Source organism: Streptopelia decaocto (assembly GCF_964273445.1).
Source record: "Streptopelia decaocto genome assembly, chromosome: 8".
Classification (NCBI taxonomy): domain Eukaryota; kingdom Metazoa; phylum Chordata; class Aves; order Columbiformes; family Columbidae; genus Streptopelia; species Streptopelia decaocto.
The window spans coordinates 7,236,160-7,251,521 of record NC_138662.1 but is presented as its reverse complement, the minus strand read 5'-3'; the positions used below and the strand labels follow the sequence as shown (position 1 = coordinate 7,251,521).

Below are 15,362 nucleotides of genomic sequence, written 5' to 3'. Positions count from 1 at the left end.
TAATCTGTCCTTTCCCGTCTGTTCCAATGGACTCCTGTACCTGAGATTGTTTTCTCCATGCCCAGTCCCAGCGCTGGTGGTTTTAGTGTCACACAGTATCTCAGTCAGGTTCCAGACAGCAGTGCAAGTTCTGTGGTGGTGCTACAGTGCAGCAGGTCTGGTCTGCACTGCGTGGAAAACCAAATTAAATGACACTAATAGTTCTCTGTGGCCTGAGCTTATAAATGTTAAAACAGCTGATAATGACGGTAAAGTTCCTCGTATCATATTTTAACACAGAAAAAAGTTTTTTAAATAAATCTTTCTCTCAGTTCAGTAGTGTTTTAGGCAAGGCCTGAAAAAAAGAAAAAGATCATCTCAGTTGTCTATTTCCAGAGAAAGTCAAGCTTTAGATTTGCATTTAATGACCCCTGCAGTTCCCAGAGTATTCAGTGCTACCAGAGTTTGCTAGAAATTCAATACAGCGTATGGTACTGTTACAATGAAAAGAATTTTTGTTTCTTCAGTGGAAACTTGTCTTCATTCTCCACCTCTTGTGAAGCATTCTTTGGGTAGCTTGAAGTGATATGGAGGAGGACTCTCTGGAATTATATTACATTAAGACTGCTATATGTATTTTGTTTAGGTCCAGGAATGGACCAATCTCTAGTCCTATGTTGCTGCATCGTCGCCTTTATTAGGCTCACTGGGGCTTTCTTTTACTGCTCTGGAAAACTGACTTTTTATTTCGTGTCTCAGCTGTCCCACATCAAACTGGGAGTAACTCATACTTGTCCTCTGTCTGTTTGACCCTCAAAGAACCCTCATTCTCTTTGGGCAAACTGTCTTCAGCCAGCTGTTTGAAGTCCTTCTCAAGAATGTTCTTTTACTTTCCAGGTGTGCATGCACCCCCATAATGTGCTTTCAGATGTAGTAAACTACACCTTATGGCTGATGGAGTGCTCCCATGCCTCAGGATGCTGCCACGCTACCATGTTCTTCTCCATTTGCTTTTCCTTCCGTGCTGTACTGGAGCTCTTTGACAGGCATGATGGCCTTCGACGTCTGGTTAACCTGGTAAAGCTTGTAGTTTTATGTGGTGAACAGGGTCTTAGTGTCATGTTTTGTACCCTTTACATTGCAAAGGGGGAGAGCAGTCTTCTTTTGTTTGGTTTTGCTTGGGTTTTTTCCTCCTCAGTTCCCAATAAAGGAAGAGGCAGGCTGAGTTTTCTAAGCAACTTTCATGGGGATCCCATTATTGTTGTTCCTGTTGTTGTTATTATAATTATTGTCCAAAGACTTGCTACCCTTTGAGAGCTTTTTGATGCAACTACTGGGTTAAGCAGTATGTATTCAAACAGTGGTGACTTAGTGGTAGTTCAGATGCGTCTCACCATTCCACATACCATGTGTGGTATTGCCGTGCACCCTTCTGGATGCAGATCAATCCAACCTCGTTGCAGGAGAGATACAGCTGTGTTTGTGCTGTGGTAACCACAGTACCTTATAAACACAGAATATATTATTTATGTATGGAAGCTGTTATGTCTGCACTGTATTGCTGTGCAGTCCTAATAGCTTGGGTTGGTACTGACTCAGGGACATCGGCACTGCAGGGTTTAAGCACACTTTGTGTATTATAATGTGTAATAGTATTAGGTACAGCATTGCCTCCAGATCTACATTGGTGTACCTTCTAGATTTGTTTCTTCATGGAGAGTGAAGGAGGGGGAATGGTTCTTTTTAGATTTAACTATTTATCCATGCAAATAGCCTTTTCTGTTCAGACAGCTTTCGTTAGCTCTCAGAGAGTGTGCTTGTATGTCGTGTAGCAAAGTAAGTTTGAGTTTAGTACAAGTGGAGCTGAGAATTGCAAGTGCTTTTTCTTCCTCAAGAGTGATCTGATGGAAGTTTTTTTTTTCCTACCCAACTTGTTTCTGAAGATAAGCACACTTGAGATCTTGAATCTGGAAGACCAAGGAGCCCTCTTGAGTGATGATGAGATCTTTGCCAGTCGCCAGACAGGGAAACACACCTGCATGGCCCTGCGTAGATACTTTGAGGCTCACCTTGCTATCAAACTTGAACAGGTGAAGCAGTCACTCCAGCGCACTGAAGGTGGCATTCTGGTCCATCCGCAGCCCCCCTACAAGGTGAGCAGCCTGTTACAAGCTTTTAACATGGTCATTATATTTTTCAAGCAAATCTAAGCTGCACAAATTTGTGGATGTCCTTGGGAGCCAGTGGAATAACTAAGCAGTGTGCAATTTGTAGGGGTAGGGTTTTTTTATTTGTGCTTTATTCCTGCCTTGTGAAATGACACTGTGATAGAAAAATATGGAAGAACCTTTGAGGTTCATGTGAACTACATTTGATTAACATTCCTGCTTATCTACATAAAGGTGTTTCTGCTTCTGCAAAAATCACTTATTTTCAGTAGCTAAAGAAATATGTATAAGCTGTTGCCTTCTGGTGTAACTAAAAAAAATTTGAAAGGCAGGCTTGTTAGGAATTTCCTTTGTTCTTTAGCATGTTTTGTAGTCAGAACTTAGAAACTGTAATGGAATATTATTTGCAGACTTTTTTAATACTTTAGCCTAAATTTATTTTGAATGATGGTCTAGTAACCACTACATTAGTTGCTTAAAAGCAGAGTAGAATTTTAATTTCATGTAACTTATTTCTTCTTAAATTGTCCTAAGCCTTTTAAGACTGCAAAGAAACTTAAAGGATATTATCCTTAAGCTTGTTGTATATTATAGTGAAAGGTCCTGTATTCTTTTGTAGTTGGGGAATGAAACAGAAAGTAAAAATCTGCAGGAAACAGTGGTGGTCTAATCTTTGTGGATGCAGTTTTCAGTTAAATCCTAGCAGTAGCAGACTAGATATGCAAGTTTGTAATGCTTATGATCTCTTTGTAATACTCTCAACTCACTTTCCTGCAGGCCTGTTCATATACTCATGAGCAGATTGTAGAGATGATGGAGTTCCTGATTGAGTATGGTCCCGCACAGCTCTACTGGGAGCCAGCAGAGGTTTTTCTCAAATTGTCTTGTGTCCAGCTCATGCTTCAGCTCATTTCAATTGCATGCAACTGGAAGACGTACTACGCAAGGTGAGCTGTTTGCTGTAGTGCTGTATTTTTGTGCAGTAAGTTGTAATGCTTGGGCAGGACATTGTCCCTCAGTGATACAGCACCAGCTATTACACATCACGTTAGTAGAGGGGCTCACCTTACAATACCACTTTTATGTTTCTCCCTTATTTTGGCTGCAGACAAGCTGTAGGGGCACCATGATATTCTGTTATCTTTCTAGGGCACCTCTTCCCCCCACTTTCCTACCCTGAAAAAATCTGCAGCATCCTTACTGTTAGAAAAGAATGGAAGCTGCCAGCAAGCTCTGGTAGAATACTGTTAGGATCCTGTGCCCAGTTCAGAAGGAGGATGGGTGTAAAGTTCCAGCCTCTGTTTATCCTAATGACTGTCTGCTCCCCAGTGAAGCTGTAATCCTCTCTAGAGATATGTTCGCTGGTGAGTCACTGCTATAACTAGTTGTCATCAGCTGTATACTTGTCATCAGGACTCCCTCCTTCTTACCTGCGCTGCCTGCAGGAGCTCCTTGTCTAACTTAACTTGAAAGCCTTTGAGATCTGTTTTGCTTCTGCAGTCCCCCTCCCTCTCTCTCAGATTGCACTCTCCAGGGTAGTTTCGGTTCTCCTGTTTCTTATTCTCTGCAGCTGTTTTCTAGTTGCTACCTGGGTTAACTCCTACCTTTCCATGCAGGCTTACAGACCTTGTCACCTTTACTTCCATTGTTCTGCTCTTCCACCTCTTGCTTAATAGCCCTTTTCATCTTCTACATACCTGTGTCTCTCTTAAACTGCTGCCTAAGTTGATGCCTTTTTCCCTATCACAATTGTTTGTTTTACTGCTAAACAGTTCCTTTCACTTCAGAAAAACTTCCTTTCTAGTTGACTGGTGAGGGTATTTTAGACAGCAGTGTTTTTCAACTAAGACATAGAGTTGCATTAGATTGAGAAGCTTAATTTCGAATGCTTTTGTGGATAAGGCTTTACATACTTACTTTTATAAATACAAACTTACAGTGCTTTTAGGAGCCTGTGGGCAGGTTGGATAAATGTTGACAGGCTGTGGGCAACAGTGTACACGAGAGCTCTGCCTTCTGTAGAGACCAGCCCTTCAAGAATGGAACATTCTAAAATCAAAAGGCACCATCAAATACATCAGATGTGATTGTTTTACTCGTATTTGTTGGAGCAGAATGAATACTATTTTATGTTATTGGAACAACTCTGTATGTATACCTCTAAGAAGTTTTTCTGTTGTTGTCTTCCAGGAATGACACAGTACGATATGCTTTGGATGTACTAGCCATCCTGACTGTGGTTCCTAAAATCCAGTTGCAGCTGGCAGAACCTGTGGATGTGTTAGATGAAGCTGGCTCTACTGTTTCCACTGTGGGTAAGCTGAATATCGTCCTGATGACTTACACACTTATTGTCTTCTGCTATGTGTTTTTTCAGCTGGCTGTTTCTCACCTACACTGAGACAAGGGTTAAAAATAATTAATGTGTTCAGAGTTATTGTCAGGGATGCAAATAAGTGGGAGAGTAGACTGGTTAAAATTGTGTCATGATTAGCACTGTGGTTGGATTACAGCTTTGAAGTCATGGTTTTTGTTTTCAAGAGCTCATTAAATACAGATAGAGGCAAATCTACTTCTGCAATCGAACTATTAGGTTCCCTCAACTTCTCAGAAATTCAAGTCTCCTGGCAATATGGCATTTTAGACTACGGAAGAGGAACAATTCTTGATATTTATTTGAGTTATGCTCTCACTGGCTACCTGCAAATTCAGTATGTAAATGAATGAAATGTGCCTGGATCACATCTAAGGCTTATGCATTAAATGGGGTGTGACATTTTTTTTTTCTTAAGAAAAAAAAAAAGGTGGGCAGGATTCTAGATATAGGCAAAACACAATTTCTTTTGCAGAAAAGCTTTCTTTAGACAAAACATCAGTTCTTTGAGTGAAGGTTTTGATCTTCTGAAGCGGACAGGAAAGTAACAGGAACACTGCGGGGGAACAAAACAAACCCAGAGTTGCATTTTTGCCTGATTCCTTTTGCAAGCCAATGATATGATTTACTTTTTTCCCTTCATATCACAGTCCCCTTCCTTCCTCTATTTCCACTTTGTTAGTATTCATACAAGAGAGCTGCTTTCTGCAGGAAGAATAAGAAGCATGCCTGTACATCTTTCTCTGTGCCGGGTATCTCAGATTTTGTGTTTCCAGGCCATGCCTGATCACCTTCTCTGAAAGACTGACTGATGAAGTGGAGGAGCATCAGTGTAGGATGACATTTTGCAGGGGAGGTAGAAGGATACATCTTACAGTAGTTTGCAGAACTTCAGAAATTCCCACAATGAAGAGAATTACCTATTTTCCTGAAATTTGTTGAAGACTCCCTTACTTGTCTGACAAACTGTGTAAGATATGTTTTAGCATACTAAAGAAACTATTTATTTCCCTCACTAGGTATTAGTATCATCCTTGGAGTTGCTGAGGGTGAGTTTTTCATCCATGATGCAGAAATTCAGAAATCAGCCCTTCAGATCATCATCAATTGTGTATGTGGCCCAGATAATCGGATCTCCAGTATTGGCAAATTCATCTCTGGAACTCCTCGGCGAAAGCTTCCTCAGGCCCCCAAGAGCAGTGAGCACACATTAGCTAAGATGTGGAATGTGGTACAGTCCAACAATGGCATCAAAGTGCTGCTGTCGTTGCTGTCTATAAAGATGCCAATCACAGATGCAGATCAGATCCGAGCATTAGCCTGCAAAGCCTTGGTGGGGCTCTCACGCAGCAGTACTGTCCGGCAGATTATCAGCAAGCTCCCCCTCTTCAGCAGCTGCCAAATTCAGCAGCTGATGAAAGAGCCAGTGCTTCAGGACAAGCGCAGCGAGCATGTGAAGTTCTGCAAATATGCTGCTGAGCTGATAGAGCGTGTCTCGGGAAAGCCATTGCTGATTGGCACAGACGTCTCCCTGGCACGGTTGCAGAAGGCGGATGTGGTGGCCCAGTCAAGGATCACGTTTCCTGAGAAGGAGCTGCTGCTCTTGATTCGGAACCATCTCATCTCTAAGGGCCTAGGAGAAACTGCATCTATCCTTACTAAAGAGGCTGACCTACCCATGACTGCAGCATCTCATTCGTCTGCCTTCACCCCTGTTGCAGCTGCTGCCTCTCCTGTGACCCTGCCTCGCACTCCTCGCATAGCTAATGGCATCTCAGCCCGTTTGAGTAGCCACACTTCTGTAGGTTCCACTGCCACCTCTGTCCATGCTCAGGCAAGACCGTCTGCATCCCAAGGTCCACTTGCCCTTCCAGGCCCTTCCTATGCCAGCAACTCTCCTCTGATTGGCAGGATTAGCTTTGTCCGGGAGCGGCCATCCCCCTGCAACGGCAGAAAAATCAGAGTGTTGCGACAAAAATCGGACCATGGCGCCTACAGCCAGAGCCCAGCTATCAAAAAGCAGCTGGACAGACACCTTCCCTCCCCACCCACGCTGGACAGTATAATCACAGAGTACCTTAGGGAGCAGCATGCCCGCTGCAAGAACCCTGTTGCCACCTGTCCCCCTTTCTCTCTCTTTACTCCCCACCAGTGTCCTGAGCCAAAACAAAGGCGCCAAGCGCCAACTAACTTTACCTCACGGCTGACCCGCAGGGCAGCTTTTCCGAAGTACGGAGGGGTGGATGGTGGCTGCTTTGATAGACACCTTATATTTAGCAGGTAAGGAAGAAAAATGTTTCTTGATCCCTCTCAGGATTTACCCTGTGCCAACAAGCCTCACCTGGATTCAGGCTGTGCAGTCCCACAGTGGAGTATCCTTGGAGAAAAAAAGTGTTTTAATTCAACAGTGACAAGTGGGAGAGCCTTGAAAGATGTTTTTAGAAGTTGTTCTGTTTCTGTTGTCCTTAGTACATAAAGCACACTTTATTTTTAGTATCACTGTAATTCGTTAACAACATAGACTAATGAAGCTCGTAGCTCTTTGTTCTGCTTTGGAAGGTAAGTATGTAATGCCAGGTTTACACAACAGTGTAGCATAGCCTGGAGGTTGCTTGGCTGACAGATGCAAGACAGCAGAATCCATATTTTGCTCTTGCAGCTGAATCTGTAGCACTGCAAGTTGCTGGCCTTTTTATGTGGCCTTTCTTTGCGGAGGCTAAATTGGAAGATGATATAAAGTTTATAAAAATAAAGGTGATGCATAGATAAAAGCAGATTCACAGTGAAACCAGTTTCACCTTGGGAAATCATGATGCCAAGACGTTATTTGGCTGATGTGCCATGCCTTCTTGTGCTGAGTATTTCAGAACTGTTAGATTTTTTTTTTTTGCTAGTTGTCTGTACCTATCTGGGTGATGGCGTTACAGGTTTTCCATCAATCCAACTTTGAAGATAGTTTCCAAGTACTTCAACTTAATGATGTGCTTTGACAGAAGTATGTAACAATGCACAACAAACCCTGAAATGTTGCAATGTACTCACTTGAGTCCTAGTCTTACAACTGACACTTAGCTTGTCCTAGAAGAAAGCTTAAAACTTGTACCTACATGATTTTTAGGGACTGGATTTAATACCATCATGCAGCATTTCAGTTTTGCATTTCTTTTCTCTTTTGGGTGACACTTGTATTTCTACCTTCTCTAGGTTCCGTCCAATTTCTGTGTTCAGGGAAGCAAATGAGGATGAGAGTGGCTTTACCTGTTGTGCGTTTTCTGCAAGAGAACGATTCTTAATGCTGGGTACTTGCACAGGGCAGTTGAAACTCTATAATGTATTCAGTGGACAGGAAGAGGCCAGTTACAACTGCCATAACTCTGCCATCACGCACCTTGAGCCATCCCGGGTAAGTAATCAAAGACTTGTTCTGAGTTTTAGGTCTCACAGCCCTTGTATGTTTTTGGTCTATCTGGATATGTAAATCTAAAATGTACCAACTGGCTGCCCTGCAATGCCTGTCGTTAAAGTACCTGTTGTACTTACATACTCCCTCTCTGTGAGTTCTACAATTATTTTTTTCTTCCCAAGATAATACAGAAGATGCACAATTGCTGTGTGCCTTCATAGGTAATGATTATGTATGCTGGAAGTGGAAAAATGCTTACACTGACTATATATTTAAGATAAATATGAGATAAGATACTGGAGTTTATATGATCTCCCTTTATTGGAGAAAAAAATCTTTTGGGGGATGATTCGAGGAAGAAATAAAAGTTAACTGATTTATAAGCAGAATGAACTTCACTCACAGGGCATCACAGTTCAGGCATAGATTATACTGATTTTACCTGCTGTTATTTTAGATCGTTCCCATTCTTATCTCTAATGTTTGTCTACCAAAGGCTCTTTATATTATACACAGTATTAGATACCTAGACTTCATCCCCGTAGGAGTAGTTTAGTAAGCACAAAGTCTGCTTTAGTTTCTGAATTCGTGTTATAAGTGTAAGATAAAGTGTACAGGTAAAAGGATAACCTCTGTTTTCTGTGTTATTCTTTTCCCTTCCTCCCCTTCCACTCCCATCTGGAAATACAGGATGGATCTTTATTGCTGACATCTGCTACGTGGAGCCAACCTCTGTCTGCGTTGTGGGGAATGAAGTCTGTCTTTGATATGAAGTAGGTATACTCTGATCCCCCTGTGGGGTATGTTGCAGTCAAAGAACCATTCAGTATAGGCAGAAACATTAAGAACAAACTCTGTGAAAGAACAGTACAGCACAGCTCTCAGTGTCTCTTGTGAAAAAATAAAATGTGCTCCTTTTCTGATATTTAGTATCTTCCCTATTCTATTTGGTACAGACAGCTTTGCTAAATTCTGACTACATTAAGTCCTGTTTAATGCAAGATAGATCAGTAAAATCACTGTTGTCCCTAAAGGCAAGGAAATATGTTTGTGTTTTTCTTCTCCTGTTTGTATATTATCTTGACAATCTCTCTGTAAGCCAGTTACAGAATTTTACTAGCGTGGTGATTTGCATGGTGAAATTTTTAGACCTGGATACAAGCTATATCAGACCTGGTTAAAGCTATTTAAAGTTGACTTACTTCAGTATTTACAATTGTTCCCTCTCATAAAAAACAGGTGGAAGGCTCTTCATTTTTAAAAGGTTTGACTGTTGTCTACCTTAATTGTAAGCAACAGTTTTGGTGTGACCTGTCTTAGGTCAGCCAGAGGGTATTCTTCAGATTAAAAGTTTAATGTGCCTCAGGCCTGCATGTGTGTTGGGATGTTCATGACACCATTCACTCCTTACTCCTCTAAGCAGTGTTATAACATGTTTATGGCCAACCCTGTTAATGACAAGTCTGTGAATTTGCTGCTTCTGTTTTTTTCACTGCTCTGCTGTAAAGGCTCTGTCTGTAATAGATACTGTCCTGTAAATGCCAGTGGAGCATTTGGCATTGTACCATGCCATGGTCAATGGTGAAGGAAAGTCTTTTCTACATTTTTAATTGTCTGCTCTGTAAAATGTGCTGGAGGTGTTGGGGTGGCGTTTGTTTCACACAGGCAGTTTGAATCTGCATTTCCTTGACTTCTTCACTGACTCTGTCTCCAGGCATTCCTTCCCTGATGACCAGTATGTGGAGTTCAGCAAGCACTCTCAGGATAGGGTCATTGGCACAAAAGGAGACATTGCCCATGTAAGTACCAGTAAAGGTCATGGTTGTGAAGCTGTGACAAGAATATAATTATTCACAGAGCGTTTATTAACAGCTCTGGGTTCTTTGATGCTCTGTGTAACTGTTGAGCTAAGAGGCTTTGGAGGAAAGCCTTGAAAGCATCAAAAAGCTTTTTCCCTGTGTCTAAGGGTATAAACTTGACCATTTTGAAGCAACTGTAGCAAAAGTAATGTGCAATGTGTTCCCTCTGGTTAGTGTTCTGGGCAATTGTAGAATCTGCTTTGGTTTTGTTAATTTGAGAGAAATTGTGCAGGTCTTTTTTTGTTGTTGTTTCTGAAGTTGACTCCTCTGACTTATTTTTCAGTAATAGTAAAAGTTTCCCTTTAAACAGTAGCTTAGTCAACAGCTGTGGGAAATGTGCTGTTAAAGTGTCCCACTTTTGCCTGCCCAAATTTGCAGCTTGCTATTGGCTAATTTAGTTTTTGCAATATATTTTTAGAGAATGCTGTTGGAGTGTTTTGTATGAATACCTGCAAATTTGACAGACACAGGCTTCAGAGTGCTTCTGCTTCTTCTCAGTGCTAATTTTCATTCGTTATAGTCAGTGTCTGTTTTGAAACAATATTTGCATTAAAGTTGTTGTGAAACACAACGTATTCAAATTAGTTATGATCTTACTTATTGATCTTGATTTGTTTAAGTAAACTATTCCTGCCCAGTTTTTAACTTGGATTTATCTGGAAGTCAGCTCAGTTTGTGTATTGTGTTTGTCTGATAAACTGATTTGTTTTCCAATTCTGGAGAATTTTTTCCCTCTAAGTTTGAACAAGAGCTGTGCTCTGAGGGATGCTACAGATCAGAATTATCTGAGACAATGGTCATAAACCCTTTGTACTAGTTAAAGCCCTTTTTATCTTGCAATAGTTAGTTGGGCCAAAGCTCAGAAAGTTGCTTTTCTGTGTAAATACCAGGAATTGTAACTAGTTTTCTGTTTTTTTCCCTCACTGTGCGCTTTGGAGTTTTTCTGTTTGCCAATACCATCTGCTCTCAAAGCAGTTCCATTTCTAAACCAGTTTCTGGCTAAGTGGTACCTTGTGACTGCAGCTTCCCAGCCCACTTTTCATAGTGGGGTTAGTTTCTTTGGAACTAATCCTGATCGTATTGAAATATATCAGTGAACCTGCAGTGAGTGAAATACTGACCCAAATGTGTTTTGAGACTTGGTTCCAGCTGTGAAAAACTATTAAAGGACTGGCAGGAAGGGTTATCTTTGGAATGCTCCCACTTGAAATGAAAAAGCAAAATGGGAAACAGGCTGATTCTGGAAACAATCTAGAAGGGGAACATGGGGTGGACTTAGGCACAGATACACTGCAAATTGTGACTAATCTTTCTTTTTCTTTTTAATCTAAAAGATCTATGATATTCAGACTGGCAACAAGCTATTGACTCTGTTTAACCCAGATCTTGCCAACAACTATAAGAAGAACTGTGCCACCTTTAACCCCACTGATGACCTTGTCCTAAATGATGGTGTCCTCTGGGATGTCAGATCGGCACAAGCCATCCACAAGTTTGACAAATTCAACATGACCATCAGTGGTGTTTTCCATCCCAATGGGCTAGAGGTCATAGTCAACACAGAAATTGTATCCTTTGGCCACTGTGGTAATCAAGGTGCTGGAACCTAAAGAATTTGTATTGATAAACAAGTAGCTGTTTGCAGAAGCTGTGGTAATGGTCTGCTGTGTTCCAGGTTATGTATGGTGACAATGGTTTTCATCTGTGAATTAAGTAGGTACTCTGGCAGCTCAGTAATTTAAATCTAGATTCTGCCTCTGATACGGCCTAGAGGAAATACTTAAACCAGAGAGAGAGCGAGATTTTATTTTCCAATATACTCTCTGGTACCTCTGCTTTCTTCCCATCCCTTACCAAGATCAACCTTGAAGCTACTGCAGTAACATCCCATGACTGGGAGTGGCATTTAGAGTAAGAGCTTTTTCATTTTGAACACATGGAAGAGATTCTGGTGCTGGAATCAAACTTAGTTCTGTCATATTTGCAAGAGGGTGGCAGTGAGGTTTCCTGAATGCAATAAATTGTTTGCCACTGTATTGAAATGGATATGGAAACTTTCAATTGTTTGTTGCTCCTTAGCCTGTGTTTTTTTCAGTGGGACCTCCGAACTTTCCATTTGTTACACACAGTACCTGCACTGGATCAGTGTCGTGTGGTCTTCAACTATACTGGCACAGTTATGTATGGAGGTAGGATTTCTCAGTCTTATATTATTCTCCTTGGTCACCTCTGGCTTGAGATAAGTAGATGCTTGTTCAATTAAATTGTAAGCAATGTCACAACTCACTTGTGAGATTAAAGATCAGCCTATTGAAGAAGAAAATGCATATAATGGCAGGTCTGATGATGCTTGAGAAAATAGTTTTGTCCTCTGTATTAAGTTTCAGTGATCTGCAGTATTAATAAAGGCATCTCTGGAAGAGTAGATATTAAATGGGTCTTGCCAAGCTATTAAATAAAAAGAGAATTCATGTCAGAGTCAGAGTTGATCTTAAGTTGATTAATGGTGGTGCTGAATGGAAGGTGCATTTGTGGAGTAATCTTTCCTTGTATCAGCTATGTTGCAGGCAGATGATGAAGATGACCTTCTGGAGGAGAGAATGAGAAGTCCTTTTGGCTCTTCTTTCAGGACATTTAATGCAACTGATTATAAACCTATAGGTAAGAGTAAGAGAGGAGCAAATATCCTGATGTGAAGGTTTGAAGATTTGTTGAAAGTTCTGTTTAGTAACATTCACTTCTTCTTCCCCTTTGCATGTGTGACAAAACAAATTCTGCTACAGCCCATTCTGACTGAAGCACAAGAATTGGGTTTAATGCTGAAATAGGTTCAAGTATCATATCCAGTTCAGTGTGTGACTGCCCTACTTGCTACCATTCTGCCGTTCTGGGTTTATTTTCCTTTCTTCTTTCTAAATAGGACATAATCTGAGATAGTAGGTCATTTGGCCAGGATGGCATTGGTCTCATTTCAGGAAGGGCCTTTCTTTTTCTTTTTTTTTTTTTTTTTTTTTCCTATTTTTTCCCTTTTTTATTTTTCCTTTTTTTTTTTTTTTTTTTAATCTTCCCCCCACCCCCCATGCATTGTTTTGTTTTTTCTAACAGCATTTTCCCACGATGGCCATTCAAAATGCTGTCAGTTTGGCTTCCAGCCTGCAAAGCTCCTGGAGCTAAGCTAATTGCTGCTGCAGACATAAACAAATGTGGCTTTTGCTATGGAAAGGAAACACAGCTCGGTCCCCTGCTTGCCACCTATCCTGGAAGATTATTTGTTGTTTACTGTGCTTAGAGAAGCCAATAAATGTGTTACTAATGGGGGAGGTGCTATGCAGAGCATGTTAAAAACTTACCTATCTATTTTTATGATAGTTTTTGACATTTCTATTCTTTATTACAGGTTGAATGAGTTACAACTGTTCATTTCATTTTTATGTCAGCTGTTGTTTCTTGTCCCAACATTTTACCATCTGCTTTTAGACCTATATTGTTAGATCTTTTCTTTCAGCGAGCAGTAAGTTAACCACCAAGTTTGTTTTGTCATGTTTTCCAGCTACAATAGATGTAAAGCGGAATATCTTTGACTTGTGCACAGACAGCAAGGACTGCTACCTGGCCGTCATTGAGGTAAAGGAGCTAAGAATAAACTCTTGTCTCTATAGCTGTGGTTTGAGTGCAATGCTTTTTGTTTCTTTTTAAAACCTCAGAACTGATGATTCTGGAGTTCCTACTATTAAATTCATGTCCTAAGCAGAGATGGTGTTTTGATGATGGTAAAGATGCTGTTAGTTTTTTATTGTCCACCCACAGCAGGCCTGTTTTTCTGCCTCTGATTCTTCAAACTTCCGAACATATTTGCCTCTCTTCTTCCCTCTTTAAAACGTACAGAGGTTTTCCTTCTCATAAGCATAGAGAGAAATTCCTTTTTTTTTTCTATTTATAGCAAAAAATTCCTGTTAAAATTTACACTGCATGGAATAACTGGGAAATAAAATCTTCCTGGGGCTTCCCATGGAGCTTTTCTGTGAATCGCTCTTATTGTTTCTTTTTCACTTGCCTTCCTAGCAAAATCCCAGAAGCTAAGGATTTGAAGCAAAAATTGCTGAGTGAAACTTCTGGTCTGTTAAGGGGGAAGTCAAATTAAACTAATGAGTCTTGAACCTGACTGTGTACATGTAATGACTAATTTAAAATCCTTTTGACTTAATACTCTGTGAACTACTGATCCTTACAGGCCAGGAAAAGCAGGTCAAGGATTTGTAGTAGGGTAAGCTTTGTAACTTCCTGGCATGTGGCAGCAGCAGTTGCTGTGGTATCAGACTGATGGGTTCTGGAGCTATATGAGAGCTTTTAGCGTCCTCTCAAGACGTATGGTACCATGATATGGCAGGGAGGCAAACTTTAAATCTAGTATTGTGTGGTGAGGTGAGAACTAAACCAAAGCATGTTAAGGATCCAGTAAAGGTTTTGTTAAATCTCCTACCGAGAGTGTAACTTGTGAATGACAGATGCAAAAAGTAGATATTTATATCACTTCTGGGCTGGTCCTTGGAGCCAAGAAGACTTGGTTTTAGGTCTAATTGTACTGTTGCTAGCAAATGGGATGGAAAGCTTTTAGCAATGTTTCTGTAATTAAGATCAGATGGAGTGTTGAATATGAACGCTGAGCTTAATTCCTGGAGCTAACTGCTTTGTGGGCATCTCCCCTTCAGAATCAAGGGAGCATGGATGCCATGAACATGGATACAGTTTGCAGACTGTATGAAGTGGGCAGGCAGCGTTTGGCAGAAGATGAAGAGGATGAAGAAGAAGATCAGGTGAGAAGTATAGCATTAACTTGGTTGTTCAAGAGTAGCTGTTAGCCATCTACCTGTTCATTTATTGCCCATAAAGTACAGATGCCTCATTTGGTCTCACCTAATGTGAAGTAGATCGCTTTACTGTCAGCATAAACTAAGACTATTGATGTAGAACCTGTGTGAACAGTAACTTTGTGCACTGTAAACCAACATGATAATTTATAGTTTATTTATTAATTCCCTAAGTGTTTCAATCTTGATCAGAAATTTTTCTGTTTGTTCTGCTTGTTTTTTAAAGTATTTTAACACCCAGAGGGACAGTAATGTTTGAGGGTTTGGTTTGGTTTTTTTTTTTCAATTTCAAGTCCCATATTTGGGCATAACTTGTCACCAATTTCTGAATGAGACACAACTTGTGACTAATGCAGTTAAACTACACAGTACTTCTACACAGAAAAGGGTTTTAAGAATTTTGGAGGCAGCTGTAAGTTTGCATTAGGATGTATTTATTTTCCTTCTTAGATCAGCGATTTGATCTCTGGCAACTTTACAGAAGAGCCAAGAACTGCAATAAGTGCTCCTTCAGGTGCACTTGGTGTCCCACAATACTAACTACAGACAAATTTATAGCTTTTGGGGTGTCAGGTGTGAGTTTTTTCTTTTGAACAGGCAAAGATGTTATACTTCAGTTCCCTAAAGACTTTAGAGGCATTATGCTCTACTCTTTGGTGTCTGCATTCTAGTAAATCATATGCTTGTATCTTCTGTGAGAAAAGCTGACTT

At 40.6% G+C, this 15,362-nt stretch overlaps 1 protein-coding gene across 2 annotated transcripts in view; it reads left to right on the top strand.

Moving 5' to 3' along the window:
• Nucleotides 1-15,362, top strand: part of DCAF1 (DDB1 and CUL4 associated factor 1) — a 49,625-nt gene that overhangs the window by 17,708 nt on the left and 16,555 nt on the right. For both annotated transcript variants that reach the window (XM_082060200.1, XM_082060201.1), the window contains exons 10-22: nucleotides 877-1,056; nucleotides 1,923-2,132; nucleotides 2,925-3,094; nucleotides 4,338-4,462; nucleotides 5,541-6,801; nucleotides 7,726-7,924; nucleotides 8,615-8,697; nucleotides 9,639-9,723; nucleotides 11,118-11,351; nucleotides 11,879-11,972; nucleotides 12,340-12,444; nucleotides 13,334-13,407; nucleotides 14,493-14,597. In XM_082060200.1, the coding sequence (XP_081916326.1) occupies nucleotides 877-1,056; nucleotides 1,923-2,132; nucleotides 2,925-3,094; nucleotides 4,338-4,462; nucleotides 5,541-6,801; nucleotides 7,726-7,924; nucleotides 8,615-8,697; nucleotides 9,639-9,723; nucleotides 11,118-11,351; nucleotides 11,879-11,972; nucleotides 12,340-12,444; nucleotides 13,334-13,407; nucleotides 14,493-14,597 (2,925 nt within the window). The remainder of the gene's footprint in view (nucleotides 1-876; nucleotides 1,057-1,922; nucleotides 2,133-2,924; nucleotides 3,095-4,337; nucleotides 4,463-5,540; nucleotides 6,802-7,725; nucleotides 7,925-8,614; nucleotides 8,698-9,638; nucleotides 9,724-11,117; nucleotides 11,352-11,878; nucleotides 11,973-12,339; nucleotides 12,445-13,333; nucleotides 13,408-14,492; nucleotides 14,598-15,362) is intronic.